We start from the raw sequence: 22,098 nt of genomic DNA, 5'->3' as shown, positions 1-22,098 counted from the left end.
CGCTCTTAACCAATTTCTTGGAAGGATAAAATTGTAATTTATCCCTTTCACCCACTGTATATGTAAGTGAAATTCAGTAATATGAAGTGAAGCTCATTTCTTTGTTCCAGCGAGGAAGCCTATGTTACAAATATCAGATTGCAACTGTGTTTAAATGGCTAAAATGTACATGGCCTTCATTTCTTTGGATTGTCCAGAATCCTCTAACAATACCAGTCTATTTCTAAATCAATGATCCCTTTTCCCCCCATATTAGTTTCATACCCCAATTTTTTTATCTTTCCAATTAATTGTCTCCTGGAGGTCAAACACCTCTCTGGTTATGGAGTCTATTTTCTGCTGCATGCGTTGATTCTCCTGTAGTAAATGGGAGGAGGGAAAGAATAAAAAAGAGGAAAAAGACAGACTAGAAAAACAGATAAAGGAAACTAAATAGTATAAAATCAACCAAAGAGTCTGTAAGGATGAGAGTTTAAAAACATAGATGGCATCTTAGGCTAATAAGACACCTTCCTTTTTCAATCACACAAGGATATTGTAACTAACTTTTTTTATACACTAATGTTATATGGAGTAGGCAATATATAAAATAACTTTTTGATAATGTATCAGCTGTATCTGTGCATTTCCATGATAGCAGTTTCCACATAATTTGGAAGTAATATCCTTTCTAGAGAAAAAAATACCTTCATGATAGCTCTTCAGCAGAGTGTATCAAGTATCACATGGACGTGACCTTTTTTAAAAGTTTCTTTCACTATGGACTGAAAAGTTATTCAGCTATTAAAGATAAGACTGGAACCACAGGCCTAGGCATAAATTAATGTAACCCCTTTTTATGTTAATTCTTATAAATTATGACAAATGCAATATGCTAAAGTTCAATGCCACAAAATTAAATTTAATTAAAATATACCATTGATGCAAGATATTAGAAAAAAGTTAAAACACTGACTTTTACATTTCCTAGCCACTGACTTACCCTTGCAACCTCATTTACCGTAACAGAAAAAAGTATAAACATAACAATTGTCCGATATCAAAATATTTGCAATGTATTGGATGCTAGCTATAGAAAGTTGAGAACAACATCTGTACCAGTGCAAAACAAGTGTATTTTGGTTGTAATATGTTTGGGAAAATGTAATTCATCCCAAGTCGGTGGTTGGGTATGCAGCAAACAGAATACAAACACGATGATCAGGAAGAAAGAGCACGTTCCTTTGAAAAGGTGCATTATTTATGTATTCTGCTTTCAAAACATGGAAACTCTAGGACATAGTATCTCAGACTATGGATAAGTGTTCTGAATCTTTTTTAGCACAGTCACTCTGCAATATTTAGGGGTTATTTTTGGCCCAGTAAACTTAGAAAGTTAACCGAAACACTAAAGTGTTGAAGGCAATACGTGAACTGGTGTAAACATTTCAATTTCAGCTCGAGGTATTTGTATTACAACAGTGGTTTTCAACCTTTTTTCATTTGTGGACCCCTAAAATATTTCAAATGGAGATGTGGACCACTTTGGAAATCTTACAGTCTGCAGACCCCCAGGGTTCTGTGGACCACAGGTTGAAAACCATTATATTACAAAATATGTAGTAACACAGTAAACATATTAGACATTAATGCCCAAGAAAACAAAACCACAATTTCTAAAGTGATCTGTAAGAAATGTTGCAAAAAGTACTTCTGTAACTCAAAGAACCTTTTCTAACTTTTACACTTGTGTGTGTTGACAGAGTATTAGGTTTATCACCTCCTGTTATAAAATGGAAAACAAAGGAAGAAAGAAAGAAAGGAAGAAAGGAAGAAAGATTGTGTATTTAGACAAGATAAAGCATCCAGCAATGAAATGCCTGTCAACTAATTCTACGTAATGCACTACTGGGGTCAGAGGTGGCCTTAGCATTTTTGGTGGCCTACTAAAATTTTTCTTAGGCCCTCAAAATATAACTGATCCCAATCTGTTATAATCATGCCCCTCTATATGGGGCTAGCCTGAGGATTTTGGGGATGATTAGAGAGAATTCTTTGGTATCCCAACAAATCAACGCATTACAAAAATCTGTGAGTGGAGGAGGTGTCTCTGCCAAAACCAACTTCCTTCTGATCAAGAGAACCCCACTGGTGGTGTTGGGTTATGTGCATAATGCCAACATTTAGAAAAGTATTGCAATGAATAACTTTAAATAAGCTGCAAGTGCGGGTGCCCTTTGGCCCCCATTTTGTGAAGTGCCCATGTGGATCTGGTGAATATAAGCATTTATATGCTGTTGCACTTTATAAAAGTAATAATCCATACCCTGTGAGGCAGTTAAGTATTCCAGATAAAAAAGCTCAACCAGAAAGGTTCAGTGACCCAGCTAACGCCACAGAGGGAGTAAGTGTCAGAATCAGGATTAGAATATGCAGGAGATCCTTGCTCTCGGTGCTTAGTCTACTACATGTTGAGAAAAGACAGTTACAGTGTTCTTCGAGAGGTGTTGCTCATGTCCATTCCATTGTAGGTGTGTGTGCTCGCCACATGCACCAGTGCCGGAAGTTTTTCCCTCAGTGGTATGCATAGGGGACCGGCTCTGGTGCCCTTTGGAGTGGCGCACATATGCTGTGGTATAAGGGGCACTGCCAGCAGAGTAGGCCTTTGGGGTGGGCGACCAGGGTGGCTGCCGTGGAATATTGATATGTGAAAGTAGGCGTCCTTCAAATCGAGGACGACATAGCAATCTCCTGGATCCAGAGAAGGAATGATGGAGGCCTGGGAGACCATGTGAAACTTCAACTTCTTAAGATACTTGTTGAGGCCTTGCAGGTCCAAAATAGGGCAGAGACCACCCTGGGCCTTTGGAATGAGAAAATACCACGACTAAAACCCTTTCCCTTTCCGAAGTGTGGGGACTTCCTCTATGGTCCCGACTTGCAGGAGAGCTTGTACCTCTTGGGCGAGAAGTCACTCCTGAGAAGGGTCCATGAAGAGGGATGGGGAAGAGGGGGTGGGAGGGAGGGAGTTTTCAATAAACTGTAGGAGGTACCCCACTGCCACAGTCCTGAGGACCCAGCGGTCCATTGTTATTGCAGCTCAAGCGGGGAGGGAGGAAGGAAGGAAGGTGGTTGAAAAACAAAAGGAGGTTAGGATCTGTCTGTAGACTGGGATATCACCCTTGAGCACACCCTCAAAACGCCCGCTTGTTACCCTGGGGGTAGCGGGAAGAGCCCGACTGGGAGGTAGAGGTGAATTGTTGGCCTTGCCCTTCTTGTGATCAGGCTCTGGTCTGGCTTGACTGCTTGGTCTATGATGTTGTTGGGGTTTGAACCTCTCTCTAGCGGGGGCCAATGTGTAGAGGCCTAGGGAGTATAGGGTAGCCCTAGAGTCCTTAAGCCCATGTAATTTTGTGTCTGTCTGTTCCACGAATAGGGCCAGGCTGTCAAAAGGGAGGTCTTGGAGCGAAAGCTGGGCCTCTGTCACCAACCCAGAGGACATCAGTCACGATGCCCACCTCATTGCTGCGGCCGAATCCGCCACATCAGAGGCAGCCTGGAGGGAAGCCCTTGCCACCATTTTCCCCTCACCAAGGATGGCAAGGAACTCTAGTTTGGACTCCTCAGGCAATGAGTCTGCAAATTTGAAGATTGACTGCCAAACATTAAAATCATACCTCCTGAGTAGAGCCTGATGGTTTGCCACTCAGAGTTGGAGGCTGGCAGACAAGTAAACCTTTCTCCCAAATAGGTAAAGCCTCTTGCCGTCCTTATTTTTGGGAGCTGGGCCTGGTTGCCCTTATCTATCTTTTTCATTGGCCGCCGAGACCACTAGGGAGTTCGGGGCTGGGTTGGAGTACAATATTCGAACCGCTTCCTGGGGACATATTACTTCCTGTCCACCCGCTTGGAGATGGGTGGGAGGGAAGATAGGATTTGCCACCAAGCTTTTACAAGCTTTACCACTCCATCATACAAAGGGAGTGCCGCTCTGGACAGGGCCACCACAGCCAAGATGTCAAACAGGCCATCAGTGGGTTCTGCCAACTCCTCTGCCTCTAACCCCAGGAGCTGCTAAAGAAGGTAGCAGCGAGCCTGGTGTGCCCTGGCATTGTCCTGTGGCACTATCTGTGATAGTCCCGCCACTGCCTCATCTGGCGAGGATGGGAGGAGAGGTAACCTCCACTGTGGCTGTGGGAGGCCCGTGGGCACCTTGCTCAGACCCTGCATCCGAATCCAGGAGCAGGCAGGAAACAGTAGCTGACCTTCTCTCTGACACCCCGATAGAGAGCGTTGCATGAGTGTCCCTGGGAAAACCCCCATGGATTCCAGAATTGCCATGGGGTGGGGCGCATTGGCCCTGGGCCATGCATCAGCTGGCGGCCCTGGGGGAACCTCCCCAGGCTTGGCTGAGGACATCTGGCCCGAGGGAGCCAGTACCTCCAAGGAGGAGGAGAAGAAATGGTCTTGTCTCGGGGACCACCGCAGTGCCGACGTGGCCTCAAAGTCCTCTTCCTGCCTGCTTCCGTGACGCTTGTGGCAGGGGGATTGGTACTGAAGCTCTGGGTCCGAGCTGTCTGCTCGGGGCCTGGTGGCAGAGCTCAGTGGATCAGCAACAGGCATCCAGCAATTGACACCTAGAGCTCTGTGTCAGTACTCAGTCAGATAATCAAGAGCAGGATGATGAGGAGTGCTGAGTCAACCCAGGTGATTGGTGCCACGTGGTTTGGCAATCTATGCCTCAGCACCAGGGATTGGCCACACCGTAACTCCAATGGGGTCCTTTGCCCCAGGGAGTGATATTTCCTGTCCAGAGACCAGTGTCATTCTGAGAACCAGTGGTGAACTGTGGCCCTGTATCTACCATTGGTGCCATCCCATGGGGAACTGTTGCTTAGAGTCCCGCGAATAGGGCCAGGAACTTCAGTTGGTCTGGGCAGGTCAGAAGCGCCTCACTGGGAATCGTCACTTCAACGTCGACCGTCGCGGTGCTAGGGACCAATGCCGCACAGACAGGAACCGTGGTTCAGGTCCCAGTGCTGGCTTCCCCCTGGAGATGGCCACGTCTTGGCAAGGCATCAGGGGCACCAGTAAAGACAAATGTCTTTTGCAGCCTGGAAGGCCTCCAGTGTGGACAGGACTTCCAGGTGCAGGGGATCTCTGCCATTACCTGGGGTGGGCAGTTGGTCCCTAGGAGGGCTCGTTGGCCTAGCTGGCAATGTCAGTGCCTGGCTGGGCTCTAGAGACTTACTGCCTTGCAAGGGTCTATACTCCTCCCCAGACTTTCCCTTTGCCATACAGAAGGTCAGGGAACGCCTCTCCCCAGGCGCTTCTTTTGCTTCTAAGCTGGTACAGGGGACTGGGACCGGCACCAGGAGGCCGGTGTTGGGGGTGCACTATGCACCAGTGCTGCCATACTTGGTGCAGAGTCTGAGTTTGGCGGCTCAGAGCCCGGCACAAGGGCCGACTCCATGAGGAGTGCCTTTAATCTTATGTCCCACTCCTTTTTTGTCCTGGGATTGAAGCTCTTACAAATGCGACACTTATCATTGATATGGGCTTCTCCACGAACACTTCAAGCAACTTTGATGAGGGTCACTAATTGGCATAGGATTCCGACTGCGATCACCAGACTGAAAGCCCAGGGAGCGGGGCATGCCCCATCCCTGGGCTAAATCCCAGAGGGAACTGTCTAAGCTATCTATGACATTAACACTAACAGTTAAGACAACAAAGAATTACTTATCTATATTCAACACGAAGAGAAAACCACTGGGTAAGTAAGCGCCTGCTGAAGCAAGGAGACATTCCAGCACCATCACTGGTGGTAAGAAGGAACTGAGGGTGGAGGGGAGCCAGCAGTGCCCCTTATACCACGGCATATGTGCACCACTCCAGAGGGCGCCAGAGCCAGTCCCCTTCACATAGCACTGAGGGAAAAACTTCCAGCACTGGTGCATGTGGCGAGCACACACACCTACAATGGAATGGACATGAGGAAGCACTTGAAGAAGAACTGCCCCTTCTCCTGGCCAGAGTTCATATTGGCTGCATACATCAGTCTTAGCACCATAAGCTGCACCCCCATCAGTACCATAGCCTCCCACTACTGATCAGGGGTCTTCTCAAAAGTCTTTTGAGTTTCACAGGACCCAAAAGAATGACCCAGACAACTGGCAGGGCAGTGGAGGAACGTGACGGGGAAAAAATGAAGAACTTTCAAATGTTACATCCTTGATTGGTGTATGTAATTAAGAGGGGTAGAAACTTAGAGTTTTTTCCTTAAATTAAGGCTGAGGTTAGCTCTGACATTCCTTGGACCTACAATTTATTATGGAGTTTGCAGATAAGAAGCTGTCACTGGATTTTGAGAGCCAGTACCATGTCAATTGAAAACAATACATTCGTGTACAACTGCACAAACATAAGCCACAATGCAAACCTAATCAGTGGACATTCACAAACACTGAAATTCCCCCCATCCCCTTTTAAAATAAACTGTAAAACAAACATTTTTGGGAAGGCAAAGAAAGTTAAATTAATTTGAGGCTGGTGTCTGGGATTGGGATGACTGCCCAATATTTGGGTGTGATAGTAGAGCTGGAGTTCAAGCTACGGAAAATTGCCAGTCTATGAACCCATGTTTTGCATATAGAGGCATTAGATTTGTGTTCACACAGAAAGAAAAAAAAAAAAGAAAGCATTGGTCTGAGGCCCAGTAATTAGATTTTTTTTTTTTGAAGTATTTTACAATATACAAGATAATTTTTTGAAAATTTCATGGGAACATTTCTAACTTTTAAATAAATTCATAAAAATTACGATAGAATGGTAACTCAAATACAGAATAGATAAGTTTAGATTCCTGTCACTACAACTGAACTTTTTGTTGCTCAAGAAATATAAGCTGGTATGTGTGTCTATTTTGTATAGGGGAAATACGTAGATAACCAAACTTGATATAGTCTATCTACATAAAAACAAAAGAACATAAGAACGGCCACACTGGGTCAGACCAAAGGCCCAACTAGCCCAGTATCCCATCTTCCAGGTGCCCCAGAGGGAATGGACGGAATAGGTAATCATCAAGTGATCCATTCTCTGTCTCCCATTCCCAGCCTCTGGCAAACAGAGGCTCAGGACACCATCCCTGCCCATCCTTGCTAATAGCCATTGATGGACCTAGCCTCCATGAATTTTTCTAGTTCTTTTTTGAACCCTGTTATAGTCTTGGCCTTCAGAGCATCCTCTGACAAAGAGTTCCACAGGTTGACCATGCGTGGTGTGAAGAAATACTTCCTTTTGTTTGTTTTAAATATGCTGCCTATTAATTTCATTTGGTGACCCCTAGTTCTTGTGTTATGAGAAGGCGTAAACAACACTTCCTTATTTACTTTCTCCCTCACATATTTCCGTAAGTACAGCCATATGACTGACGTTGAATGTGTACAAACCTCTATTAGTTCATCTCTCTGACGAAGGCCCTCTTTAAGTTCATCCATCTTATGCTGTAGAATACTGCACGTGTGTTTCTGCCTTTCCAATTCCTATATTAAACAAATATCAGTTAAGCAGCGCATGCTTGGTTGAGGGTTGGACACATACATTTTCAATATAAATTAAAATAAACATGAACATCAGTAAATAGTAGTCTTAGCAATGATTTCCTGCCGCAGTTCAGACTCCTTAACAGTTAGAATAGGTTCAGGGTTTGAATAGTTTTCCAGACACTAAGTAGCTAAACCACTAAACCTACTAGCTGGGAATGTGGGCAACCCACCAACAAGGTGTAAGTGCAATGAGCTGGTGAGAAGCCCACCAGATTATTGAATCTGCACAATGCTCTTTTTGTATTATATTTTCTAGCTGGTGTTGAAAAATTTGGGGCCTGGACCTTTGTGGAAAGGAGAAATCTAAGTGACTGACAAAATAATGATTCCCTCCCAACACACACACACACACACACTTACACTTACTTCAACAGAACATTCCGGGTCTTAATAATTTTCAGTCATGATATGGCTTCTCTGTCATATCTGATTAAAATATAACCTCACTATTCAAGGTAGCTACTGACCATAAGGCTCTATTTTCATTAAAAAATTCAGTCTTGTATAATACAGTTTAATACACAAAATATCAGTACCTTTGACTTCTCTTCATTTTCCCTATAGAACTCTGCCATCTGCTCTTCCCTCTCCTCAATGACATCCTTTAGTGTATCCACTTGATAAATCAAATTGTTTTTCTCATTATCTAGCTGAGCATTGGAAACCATAGCTTTCTTATACTTCTCTTCAACTTCAGATAGAGAATCCTGCACAGATGTTAGAAACATTAGCATTACTTTAACTGTTTGATGCTTCAGTATAAATGCTACATGTGAACATAATACTCAAGAGCTTACATTTGTTTTGAACTAAAATCATACCAACATTTTAATTTACTAAGTACTGTTTGAGGTCTTTCTTTAGAAATATAAATTAAATTATAGTAAGTTTCTATTATTTAGTTTATAGTGTTAATTGCACTGCAAAATTGTTGCAAATGTATGCAACAAATTACAGAATAACTGTTCACCTGCATTTTTTCCTGCACCACCCCTGGAACTTAGAATCTTACTATTATGTCTAACTTTGGAAGATGTAGGAGCTATTTCCCCCTTAACTATGCATTTTCTTTTTTCTGTCAGTTTGTGTCACAGCCACAATATTTGTTCAGTGTTTGCATGTGTAAATGTTTTAGGAATTCAGTAAAATTACAAAGTTGATGAGAGCTAAAATGATTAACCAAATAAATCACCTAAAAGTATGATAGAAAATCTCCCAGTGATTAAGAGTGATTTTAACTGATAAGTTTATTTTGGCAGGTTAAAAACCAGATACTTTAACACATCAGCACCACCACAATCACTAAAATGTGCTTATTGTTTTATAGCTCAGAACTTAAGTTTTAATATGGCCACAGACATTTTAGTAATCATTCCATGTGGTTTTGGAGAAATCAGTGTTTAAAAAGAAGTTTTTGTGCCTCTAGCTGCTTAGCTCTTTTACCAGTTGTGGCATATGCATCTCATTTACTTTTTGGAGAACTCCACAGTTTTGATTCATATACTTGATACTAATCTGTCTAAATAAGGTCTTTGGCTGAAGAGAAGGTGCATGTGCACAGTCTGCTATATACTTAGTCAACCACTCTTACCCAATTCTTCTCTGTCCTGAGGGTAAAATCGATCATGTAAACTCAATTTTCAAGCACAGTAGCAAAATGTCAACTATTCACATAATAGAGAAACTATTAGCCTACTTGTATCCTTGAAATATGCAGTGATCTCAATACAAGATAATTTTAAAGTGCAAAATCTCAGTATCATAGAATCATAAACACTAGAGGTGGAAAAGACCTGTTAGATCATCAAATCCATCTTCTTGCCAGTGTAGGACTGTTCCCATACTATACATTCTCTAGCGTTCTGTTGTCTATTTTTCAAAGTCGGAACTGATGGCATTTCTACCAATTCCACTTTCTGAAGGAGACTATTCCATAATCTAACACATTTTCATTATTGGGAAGCTGTTTCTTACAGCCCAAATCTTCCTTTTCACAATTTCATCTAATTATGTCTACTCATACCTCCTCTTCCAACTTCCAGGATCCAGAAACCCTGTGCTGGAGAAACACCATATCTCAAGCACCCTTCTCAGAACAAAAACTTCCAAATGCCATACTGAATTAGAATGACAGTATTTGGAAGAAATTGGTATCTAGGGTCCCAGAATAATCGTGCATGGATAAATTCATAGATTAAATTTGCAGAACATGATGGTTTATGAACATGATGAAAAAGCATCCATTTGTTCTATGTTTCACCAGAAAATAAAGGATATCTTCAAAGTGGAAGTCATACATATCAGAAAATGGAAAACCATAACAAATAAAAATTACAGGTAAGGAAATGTTTCATGCGTCTCCATACTCTGGAAAGTAGCAAACAGTAACCAGAGATTAAAGTCAGGGTGGGACAAAGAAAAACCAATTAAAATATAGATAAAAGCTTTATACAACTATATACAAAAGGAATTTCTAATTTTAGATTAAGAGTAGCATAAACACAACTTCTGCTGAGGTCACTATGACAATTCTGCAATGAATGGTGAAAGCATTAATTGTTGAAAACTAAGTGTCTGCCTTGCAGATCTCATCAACAGTAGCTCTTATTTCTTCTGCTTATGAAGTGGTTGTTTTTCTAGTCGAGCGTGCATTGAGTCCCTGACAGATACATTTATAAGCCTTAAAGTGTTTTTGTGCCCATGAAAAGAACATTAGTTTTATGTCATTCCTTAGTAAGATCAAATAAAGTTTTATGGCCCTTAGTATTTCCAAAGGATATATAGATGGGGGGTGGGGAGGAGGAAGAGAAGCTTAAATGGAAATTAAAAGGAACAGACAAGAGTGACATACCTGCAAGCTGCAAGGAAACTTCTGAAAAACACAATAATAGAGGCTCACACAATATGTTTGCCCGCCCACCCCCCCCCCCCCCCCCGGCAAAAGAAAAACACAGTAAGAGGACCAACAACCAAAAAAAAAAAAGTACAAGAGGTGGCTAGAGATAAAGACATTTTAAAAAACTGGAAGTCAAATCCTACTGAGGAAAATACAAAAGGATCAAACTCTGGCAAGTCAAGTGTAAAAATATAATTAGGCAGGTAAGAATATGAAGCCCATCTAGCAAAAGACAAAAACTAAGAGCAAAAGTGGTTAAGTGCATCAGAAGCAAGAAGCCCACCAAACTACCAGTGGAATCACAGGATAATTGAGATGCTAAAGGAGCACTCAAGGAAAACAAGGCTGAGGAGAAGCAAAATGAATTCTTTGCATCAGTCTTCACTGCAGAGGATGTGAGGAAGGTTCCCACACCTGAGACCTTTTTTTAGGTGACAAATCTGAGGAACTGTCCAAGATTGAGGTATCAATAAAGATGATTTTGGAATAAAATTGATAAATTAAACAGTAATAAGTCACCAGGACCAGATGGTATTTACAAAAGAGTTCTGAGTAACTCAAATATGAAATCACAGAACTACTAACTGTGGTATGTTACCTATTGCTTAAATCAGATGACTGATTATTAGTCAACATAATGCCGATTTTTAACAAAGGCTTCGAAGGTGATCCTGGCAACTACAGGCCAGGAAGCCTAAACTTCATTACCCAGGCAAATTGTTTGAAATTATAGTAAAGAATGATCAGAAACATAGATTAACACAGTATATTGGGGAAGAGTCAACACAAAGGGAAATCATGCCTTGCCAAATCTATTAGAATTCTCTTAGGGTGTCAGATGTGGGGACCAGGGTGATATAATAAATACAGTATACTTGGTCTTTCAGAAAGCCTTTGACAAGGTCCCTCACCAAAGGCTCTTAGCAAAGTAGGCAGTCATGGGATAAGAGGGAAGGCCGTCTAATGGATCAACAACAGGTTAAAAGATAGGAAACAAAGGGTAGGAACAAATGGTCAGTTTTCACCGTGGAGAGAACTAAATAGCAGGGTCCCCAAAGGATTCGTACTGGGACAAGTGCTGTTTAACATTCATAAATCACCTGGAAAAAGGGGTAAACAGTGAGGTAGCAACATTTGCAGATGACACTAAATTACTCAAGGTAGTTAAAATCCAAATCTGATTACAAAGAGTTACAAAGCGATCTCACAAAATTGGGTGACGGGGCAACAAAATGGCAGATGAAGTTAATTGGTGATAAATGCAAAAGTAATGCACCTTGGAAAACATAATCCCAACTATAAATACAAAATGAAGGGATCTAAATTAGCTGTTACCACTCAAGATAGATAAGAGTGATTGACAACAGTTCTCTGAAAACATCTGCTCAATGTGCAGCAGCAGTCAAAAAAACTAACAGAATATGAAGAATAAGAAAGAAAATATCAATGTCACTAAATAAATAAATGCTACGCCCATACCTTGAATAATGCATGCTCTTTGGTCACTCCATCTCAAAAGATGAACATTAAAATTGGAAAATAGTACTGAGAAGGGCAACAAAAATGATTAGGGGTACGGAACAGCTTCCATATGAGAAAAGATTCAAAAGACTGGGACTGTTCAGTTTTGAAAAGAAACGCCTAAGAGGGTATATCATAGAGGTCTATAAAATCATGAATGGTGTGGAGAAAGTGAATAGGGAAGCAGAATTTAACCCTTCACATAATACAAGAACCAGGAGTCACACCCATAGAAATTAACAGGCATAAAAGAAACATAAGTACTTCTCCACAAAACATACAGCCAACCTGTGGAACTCGCAGCCAGGGGACGTTGCAAAGGCCAAAAGTATAACTGGCTTCAAAAAAGAATTGGATAAATTCATGGAGGAAAGGTCTATCAGTGGCTATTAGCCAAGATGATTAGGGACGCAATCCCATGCTTTGGGTGTCCCTAAACGTCTGACTGCCAGAAGATGGGACTGGATGACCAGGGATGGATCACTTGATAATTGCTCTGTTCTGTTCATTACCTCTGAAGCATCTGGCAGGACCACTGTCAGAAAACAGGATACCAGACTAGCTGGACCATTGGTCTGAACCAGTATGTTCTCATGTTAAAGTAGAAAGATATTCTATTGGGGACAAAAAACCACAAATATCTCTGGCAAAACCTGCAAGTACAGGTCTTTAATAAAAGGGGTCCCTTTGTTCACGTATTTTTCTAGTTGAAGTGACTGCTGAAAAAAAGGGAAATTTTCTCATCATGAGGAAAAGGCAGGTGTCCAACAGAAAAAGACTTGGTGAGAGCTTGGAGGACCAAATTCAAATTCCACTGTGCAACAGGTTGATTTTTAGTTTCTGATGCCTTAGCCCTGGTCTACACTAGGAGCTGAGGTTGAATTTAGCAGCGTTAAATCAATTTAACCCTGCACCTGTCCACACGACGAAGCCCTTTTTTCAACTTAAAGGGCTCTTAAAATCGATTTCCTTACTTCACCCCTGACAAGGGGATATGCGCTGAAATTGGCCTTGAGGGGTTGAATTTGGGGTACTGTGGACACAATTAGATGGTATTGGCCTCCGGAAGCTAATCCAGAGTGCTCCATTGTGACCGCTCTGGACAGCACTCTCAACTCAGATGCACTGGCCAGGTAGACAGGAAAAGGCCCGCGAACTTTTGAATTTCAATTTCCTCTTTTGCCAGCATGGGAAGCTGCAGGTGAGTGCAGAGCTCATCAGCAGAGGTGACCATGATGGAGTCCCAGCATTGCAAAAGAGCTCCAGCATGGACCGAACGGGAGGTACGGGATCTGATCGCTGTATGGGGACAGGAATCCGTCTGATCAGAACTCCGTTCCAGTTTTCGAAATGCCAAAACATTTCTCAAAATCTCCCAGGACATAAAGGACAGAGGCCATAACAGGGACCCGAAGCAGTGCCGCGTGAAACTTAAGGAGCTGCGGCAAGCCTACCAGAAAACCATAGAGGCGAACGGCCGCTCTGGGTCAGAGCCCCAAACATGCCACTTCTATGATGAGCTGCATGCCATTTTAGGGGGTTCAGTCACCACTACCCTAGTTGTGTTGTTTGACTCCTTCAATGGAGATGGAGGCAACGCGGAACCAGATTTTGGGGATGAGGAAGATGAGGAGGAGGAGGTTGTAGATAGCTCACAGCAAGCAAGCGGAGAAACCAGTTTTCCCAACAGCCAGGAACTGTTTCTCACCCTGGACCTGGAGCCAGTACCCTCCGAACCCACCCAAGGCTGCCTCCCGGACCCGCCAGGTGGAGAAGGGACCTCTGGTGAGTGTACCTTTTAAAATACTATACATGGTTTAAAAGCAAGCATGTTTAATAATTAATTTGCCCTGGCATTTGCACCTCTCCTGGATGTGCTCTCAAAGCCTTTGCAAAAGGTTTCTGGGAAGGGCAGCCTTATTCCATCCACCATGGTAGGACACTTTACCACTCCAGGCCAGTAGCACATACTCGGGAATCATTGTAGAACAAAGCATTGCAGTGTATGTTTGCTGGCATTCAAACAACATCCGTTCTTTATCTCTCTGTGTCATCCTCAGGAGAGTGATATCATTCATGGTCACCTGGTTGAAACAGGGTGCTTTTCTTAAGGGGACATTCAGAGGTGCCCGTTCCTGCTGGGCTGTATGCCTGTGGCTGAACAGAAATGTTCCCCGCTGTTAGCCACGGGGATGGAGGGAGGCAAAATGCGACCTTGGTACGAAAGCACATGTGCTATGTGTGTAATGTTAACACCACAGTTTACCGTGAAAGAATGTACCCATTGTTCTATAAAATGTGTATTTTTAAATACCACTGTCCCTTTTGTTTTCTCCACCAGCTGCATGTGTTTCAAGGATCTTCTCCTTCCCAGAGGCTAGCGAAGATTAGAAGGCGAAAAAAAAAACGCACTCGCGATGAAATGTTCTCTGAGCTCATGCTGTCCTGACAATGTCAGAGTGCAGGAAAGCACAAAATGACCAGGAGGAGAGTAAGTGGCGGGCTGAGGAGAGGGCTGAAGCTGAAAGGTGGCGGCAGCATGATGAAAGGAGGAAGGATTCAATGCTGAGGCTGCTGGAGGATCAAACTAATGTGCTCCAGCATATGGCTGAGCTGCAGGAAAGGCAGCTAGAGCACAGACCGCCACTACAGCCCCTGTGTAACCAACCACCCTCCTCCCCAGGTTCCATGGCCTCCTCACCCAGATGCCCAAGAACATGGGGGGGGGGGAGGGGGGCCCCTCCGGCCACCCAGCCACTCCACCCCAGAGGATTGCCCAAGCAACAGAAGGCTGGCATTCAATAAGTTTTAAAGTTTTAAACTTTTAAAGTGCTGTGTGGCCTTGTCCTTCCCTCCTCCACCACCCCTCCTGGTGCTTCTCTCCTCCACCACCCCTCCTGGTGCTACACTGGTAGTTATCCCCCTATTTGTGTGATGAATTAATAAAGAATGCATGAATGTGAAGCAACAATGACTTTATTGCCTCTGCAAGTGGTGATCGAAGGGAGGAGAGGAGAATGGTTAGCTTACAGGGAAGTAGAGTGAACCAAGGGGTGGGGGGTTTCATCAAGTAGAAACAAAAACTTTCACACAGTAGCCTGGCCAATCATGAAACTGGTTTTCAAAGCTTCTCTGATGCGCACCCCGCTCTCCTGTGCTCTTCTAACTGCCCTGGTGTCTGGCTGTGCGTAACCAGCGGCCAGGCAATTTGCCTCAACCGCCCACCCCGCCATAAACGTCTCCCCCTTACTCTCACAGATATTGTGGAGCGCACAGCAAGCAGTAATAACAGTGGGAATAATCGCTGAGGTCTAACTGAGTCAGTAAATTGCGCCAGCACACTTTTAAACGTCCAAATGCACATTCTACCACCATTCTGCACTTGCTCAGCCTGTAGTTGAACAGCTCCTGACTACTGTCCAGGCTGCCTGTGTACAGCTTCATGAGACATGGCATTAAGGGGTAGGCTGGGTCCCCAAGGATAACTATAGGCATTTCAACATCCCCAACGGTTATTTTCTGGTCTGGGAATAAAGTTCCTTCCTGCAGCTTTTGAAACAGACCAGAGTTCCTGAAGATGTGAGCGTCATGCACCTTTCCCGGCCATCCCACGTTGATGTTGGTGAAATATCCCTTGTGATCCACCAGTGCTTGCAGCACCATTGAAAAGTACCCCTTGCGGTTTATGTACTCACCGGCTTGGTGCTCCGGTGCCAAGATAGGGATATGGATTCTGTCTGTGGCCCCACCACAGTTAGGAAATCCCACTGCAGCAAAGCCATCCACTATGACCTGCACATTTCCCAGGGTCACTACCCTTGATATCAGCAGATCTTTGATTGCGTGGGCTACTTGCATCACAGCAGCCCCCACAGTAGATTTGCCCACTCCAAACTGATTCCCGACTGACCGGTAGATGTCTGGCGTTGCAAGCTTCCTCAGGGCTATTGCCACTCGCTTCTCAACTGTGAGGGCTGCTCTCATCTTGGTATTCTTGTGCTTCAGGGTAGGGGAAAGCAAGTCACAAAGTTCCATGAAAGTGCCCTTATGCATGCGAAAGTTTCGCAGCCACTGGGAATCGTCCCAGACCTGCAACACTATGCGTCCCACCAGTCTGTGCTTGTTTCCCGGTCCCAGAATCAGCATTCCATGGCATGAACCTGCCCCATTAGCACCATGATGCCCACATTGCCAGGGTCCGTGCTTTGAGAGAAGTCTGTGTCCATGTCCTCATCACTCTTGTCACCTCGCTGATGTCGCCTACTCGCCCGGTTTTGCTTTGCCAGTTTCTTGTGCTGCATATACTGCTGGATAATATGCGTGGTGTTTAATGTGCTCCTAACTGCCAAAGTGATCTGAGCGAGCTCCATGCTTGCCGTGGTATGGCGTCTGCACAGAAAAAAGGCGCAGAACGATTGTCTGCCGTTGCCCTGACGGAGGGAGGGGTGACTGACAACATGGCTTACAGGGTTGGCTTACAGGGAATTAAAATCAACAAAGGGGGTGGCTTTACATCAAGGAGAAACAAAAACAACTGTCACACAGAATGGCCCCCTCAAGGATTGAACTCAAAACCCTGGGTTTAGCAGGCCAATGCTCAACCCACTAAGCTATCCCTCCCTCTGGTATTTCAGGCAGGACTGAATCTCCATTAAAGTTTTCAAGGTGCCCTTGACAGACCTCACCAAAACGATTGTCGGCTGTTGATTTCACGGAGGGAGCGAGGGAGCAAATGAATACAAAGCACATTTTGTCTATTTCTTGTTTTGATCCACTCCATCTATCTTTTACATCTTTGGCTGGCAGCAGACAGTGCAGTAGGACTGCAAGCCATCCACATCTCCTGGCTGCCCCGCAGAAGATGGTGCAATACGACTGCTAGCCATCCTCATCTCCTGCCTGCTCACCATAAGATGGTACAATAGGACTGCCTGCAGGATTAAAGAGAATGACCTGGTCGAGTCACTCCTAATTTAGTCCCTGCGCCCATATCTGCCCAGGCGCTCCTGACCGACCTTACCGAGGCAGCCAGGAGCACCTCGGACACGATGAGGATGGTTTTCAGGCCTATTGCACCGTCTGCTGCCACAGGGCAATGGGTTGCTGCTGCTGTGTGGCAATGCAGTACCGCGTCTGCCAGCACCCAGGAGACATACGGTGACAGTGAGCTGAGCGGGCTCCATGCTTGCCATGGTATGGCATCTGCAAAGGTAACTCAGGAAAAAAGGTGCGAAACGATTGTCTGCTGTTGCTTTCAGAGAGGAGGGAGGGCCTGATGACATGTACCCAGAACCACCCGTGACAATGTTTTTTGCCCCATCAGGCATTGGGATCTCAACCCAGAATTCCAATGGGCAGCGGACGCTGCGGGAACTGTGGGATAGCTAGCCACAGTGCAACACTCCGGAAGTCGATGCTAGCCTCGGTACTGGAAGCACTCTGCGGAGTTAATGCATTTAATGCACTTAGAGCATTTTGTGTGAGGGGACACACAATCGACTACATAAAAACGATTTCTAAAAAACCGACTTCTATAAATTTGACCTAATTTCGTAGTGTAGACATACCCTTAGAGACTGAGAAAATCTGCAGATAAGAGCTTGAAGAAGTGACTTTTCAGACGAGAGAAAATGGATTGTTTTTGAACAGACACCTGGCTTAAAATTACTTTGATCATACCAGGAAAACCATATATTTCACATTCTTTTATATATTCTGAATATGCATAGCTTTCTTGATATAATGAGGAAATCTACTAGTTCTCTGGAGTAATCAGGTGAGACAAGGCTTTAGTTTTGAGGTTCCAGCTTGCAAGAGCAGTCTCCATGAGGACTTTGATGAATTAAGTCCTTCATAAGTGGCAGCTCCCAATGGTCTGATTTCAAGACTTACCAAGGCACAGTCCTCCCAAATATTTTAAATTGTACTTTCTCTGTTGGCAACGGTAAAGTTGCAGACGCATCCAATGGAAAGGAAAAAAAACACCCATCTTTGAAGGTGGTTGATGCCAATGTCTGGAGTAAGATAAAAGGACCTCTTCGTTGAGTTGATTTGAAAACAATCAAAAAAAGTGTCCGTTTAATTAACCATTTCTGGATGAGAAGCTGAAAAAATGTTAATTCAGTTTCAATTCTCACAGGAACTGAAGGACTTCTTAAGGCTTATTATTATATATATTTTTTGCAAGTAGTGCCTCCCTGCCTGCTGCAATAAGTGAGGGTGGAACCATTGTTTTTTCTATATGTAGAGATATTTTGGAGATGGCACGATTTTTGGAAGGAGACATTACAATATCCCTCTGCACTCTCAGTTTCAAAAGGTGAAATGGAATGAGTTTATATTAGAGATCACTGGACTAAGTGATTTCCCATCTCAGCACAGTAGCCAGCTTGCCTATACCGTTATGCACAAGGAAGGAAACTTGCCACTTGAGTGAGCTATGAAAAGGATAGGATAGCCCAATCAACTTGTTCATACTCTTGTATTGCTAGTTTCATTTGCCAGGAGGAAGTGCAAAAAGAACTCAATGTTATATTATGGCTCAATGGACTATGTCTGCACAGAAGATCATCAGAAGTTGCAGGAACTAGAGCGCTGATACCGAATGGGCTTGGAACACTGGAAAAATCAGACTTGATCTTCTGAAATAGATTCTGGGGTGGCAAGACCTCTATATCAAGCTGATCACAGACTCATGTTGTTGAGTTAGTCTGGTGGTCTGAAGAGAGTCCCAGGCTATTTCCCTTGTTGGGGAAATATATCAGTACATCATCCAAATTATATGAGATCTGAAATACTTTGGGAGCTGATGATAATCTGAAAGACATGACTACAAATGGGAAGTAGACCTTGAGATTAACTAAAAACACACAGCCCCCTCCCGAGTCAGTGCTGTGGGTTCCATCCAGAAGTTGACCTTCAAGTCCTTGACTGGACAAAACCCACCCTCTTTGGAGGCCACAAAACATCTTAAGAAGAAACTGTTCCCCTTTCTCCAGAGAAGAAACACAGATGATGGCTTCTACAGGCAGCAGGTTCTGTAGAGATATCAGTATCATAGAACTGTTGGTCAGGTTCAGAGATAATACCGACTTGGAAGACTTTTGGAAGGAGACATTGAGAAGTCTAGGGAGAAATGGGCTGGAAAATGGAAATAAAAATCTACAGGCAACTCAAAAGAGCTACTGGGGAATAAAGTCACCTCAAATTTTAGCTGGGAATCTAAAGTGAAGAAGCTATGTAAATTAGTCAGGCTGACCTGAGGTCGATGGAGGCAGACTGCACACTTGTAGAGCTAAGTCCAAGAGTCAGAAAGCCTGAAAAAGATGGAAGGATTCCTTCAGACTGAGTTGAGGGCAGATGGCACTGGTGGCAGAAGCCACACACAACTGAGTTAGACTGGGTGGAACCACAATCTGGACATTTTCTATCCCTTGCACAATTTTTAAAATCTGTATATTTCTCAGCTATCCTAGAAATCTTGAAGGATGACCACCACCAGCCTTCGGAACAGGAAAGTGGTGGGCTGGCAGATCATTGCTTCTCCACTACTGGAAAAGCACTTGTGGGAATTGCAAAGCTGGTATGGTTCCCAGGCAGCCCTGAAAGGTGCCCAACAGAAAACCGCTAGGCAGAGATCAAGAAGAAAAAAAAAAAAAGATATTTTCCCTGTTAGGAGGAGGAAGACAGCTACAGAGAACTATTACCTTACAACTGGAGGCAGAGTAAACAGAGAATATGGTGCAGTAGAGAATTTCTCAAGACATTTCCTGAGTCTTGAAAGGGAAAAAAAATGTAGTGCCACTGAGCCAATGCTGGAAGAAGGGCCAAGTAGTAATAGCATATGTCAGGGGATGGGCATTCATAAGAAATAGGCTCAAACTTAAAAAGTTCTTGACTATAGATGCAAAGATTTCCAAATACTTATGAAAATATATTGACTTCATGTTTTGGTGATCTGAAACTCAGGTCAGCTCTGAGTATGATCATGTCACTGAAAAAAATCCATTATAAAACTATAATCTTGGACTGGTGCTTAACTATCTTAAAATTAGATTCCTTAAGGATTCTTTTAAAATTACAATAGTAATAACAGCAATCCACTTTTTAAATCTAATGTCAGCCAAGCAAAGCATCTAGAAGGTTAATTTCTACTGATAGCTTCTGCTTTATGGTAACTGAAAAGCAATCATCACATTATCTGCAAATAAAACATTCCTAATAATTCATATCACCACTTATGAGATGGACACAAGTATGCACAAAGAACTGTATGTTTATTCGCGTTAAACCCATTTTGAAAATATTCTTTTGGGTGCAATGCACAGTTAACAAAAAAGGTATCCCTTTCAAATTGTTAAATGATTAAGGCCTGTGGATGCAAAGTATTTTGCCAAGATCAAGAAAAATAGGGGACTTGTAAAATAATAGATATTTTGACAGTTAAATAAGAACTCCATATTTATATTTGAACCTGTAGTTATACAGTCATTACAGAAGTTTTGACATCTACATCTACAGTAACACAAGTTCTTAAAGACACATATCCTCCAGCTCTGCCACCATTAAGGAACTTCATAAGACTGCGTCAAGGATTCAATAGGCTACAGGGGAAAAAAAAAGTATTTTGACCATTTTACTGTGAGGCCCATTAATACACTAACATCAAGGAGATACAAATTATGTACTTCATAACCTCAAACCAGCTGTTCTGATCGCTTATGCACTCATTCTCTGAAAGGGAGATGAGCTAGTGTAGAATAATGAAATGCTGACTTTAAGATGTGTGACTTCCCTTTTATCAGAATATATTACATATTCTCTCTAAATCTCTCCTCAAGAAGGCTACTAAACAAAACAAAATCTCTGTAAAATGCGATTTAGGTAAGGTTAGAATTCCACTTGATCATTAAGAGCATCTTCAATGGGTGTACATGTGTGTGTGTACAACAGAAATCATTACAATTAAGAGCTCTTCATATTTCAATATTACTAGTCACAAGAAATTTGAATACAGGCATCTGGATAAGAATATGCTGAAAAAGACTATCAAATTCTCCTCTGCATCAGTTTCTTCTGGGCACAGTAAATGGGAAAGTAATTGTACTTTAAATATTAAGCAACATATTGTTAACTATGACAACGGACTATGACAATGAAAACCTTGTGTATATGAAAGAAAAAGATGGCCAGAGTGCAAACAATGTATACTAAAAAAAAATCCACCTCTCTCACTTGATACTAGTCTATCAATGGGCCATAAAAGCCTCATCTACTCCTGAATCCAATACACACAACACAGTGTATTTTTTAAAAATAGTTTTGGATTTTTAACTAACATTAACTAACATTTTCTGAAATTTATAAGTTTAATGCTTGACAATTTTCTTGGTTAAATTATTTTGTTTGTCAGAACTACTACCCATTTCTGTCTTTTTTCACACACTGTATGAATTTTTAATATGTATTTATTTTCTATTAAAATATTAAACCATATATAAGGTTTCAATTAGTTTTCATCTTATTGGCACTTGATATGAAAACTGTAAACGTTTAACGCTATTTTAATGTGAGTAATAAATAACTTTGAATCTACAGGGAAATAGTATATTTTAGTAATTTACACATACAAAAAACTGATCCATCCTATGCATTGCAGGTTAAGCACATGCTTCAGAGAAATATTTTTTAAAAATCTAGTTAGTAAAGCTATGTGCAGTTAGTGGAACTGATAAAATCTCCATTATCAACATATGTCCACACAGAATGCATGCTTGGGATGGTGAGCCCTTATACCTTTAGTTCTTTAAGTCCCTGTATGTATCTCCCCTCTACATCTTGTATCTGGTCCTTAAGATCATAGATATCCTGCAGGACATAGGAATGAACCATTGCATAAAAGAGGGAAAATAGTTTACAGTTGAAAATTTTGTGAAGAAAACAGCACTTTATCTTTGCATATTTTTCAGTCAAATGCCAAAGAGTGCAAAATAAAGTATACAAAACATATTAAACACACAGAAATTGAAAACAACCCTCAAATCGGTGAAAAATTCTGACTATTTTGTTATGCAACCATTGTTTGAAAACGAC

At 42.6% G+C, this 22,098-nt stretch overlaps 1 protein-coding gene across 5 annotated transcripts in view; it reads right to left on the bottom strand.

The window, feature by feature from the left end:
- Positions 1-22,098, bottom strand: part of LRRFIP2 (LRR binding FLII interacting protein 2) — a 146,857-nt gene that overhangs the window by 23,233 nt on the left and 101,526 nt on the right. For 2 of the 5 annotated variants that reach the window (XM_074945399.1, XM_074945400.1), the window contains 4 exons: positions 21,802-21,873; positions 8,126-8,296; positions 7,434-7,526; positions 265-357 (listed from right to left, as the gene is read on the bottom strand). In XM_074945399.1, the coding sequence (XP_074801500.1) occupies positions 265-357; positions 7,434-7,526; positions 8,126-8,296; positions 21,802-21,873 (429 nt within the window). The remainder of the gene's footprint in view (positions 1-264; positions 358-7,433; positions 7,527-8,125; positions 8,297-21,801; positions 21,874-22,098) is intronic. The other 3 variants (XM_074945401.1, XM_074945402.1, XM_074945403.1) reach the window with 3 other exon arrangements.

The sequence above is a fragment of the Natator depressus genome, chromosome 2, assembly GCF_965152275.1.
Source record: "Natator depressus isolate rNatDep1 chromosome 2, rNatDep2.hap1, whole genome shotgun sequence".
Classification (NCBI taxonomy): domain Eukaryota; kingdom Metazoa; phylum Chordata; order Testudines; family Cheloniidae; genus Natator; species Natator depressus.
Note: the sequence above shows the minus strand (reverse complement) of the source record. Positions and strands in the feature narration are given on the sequence as shown.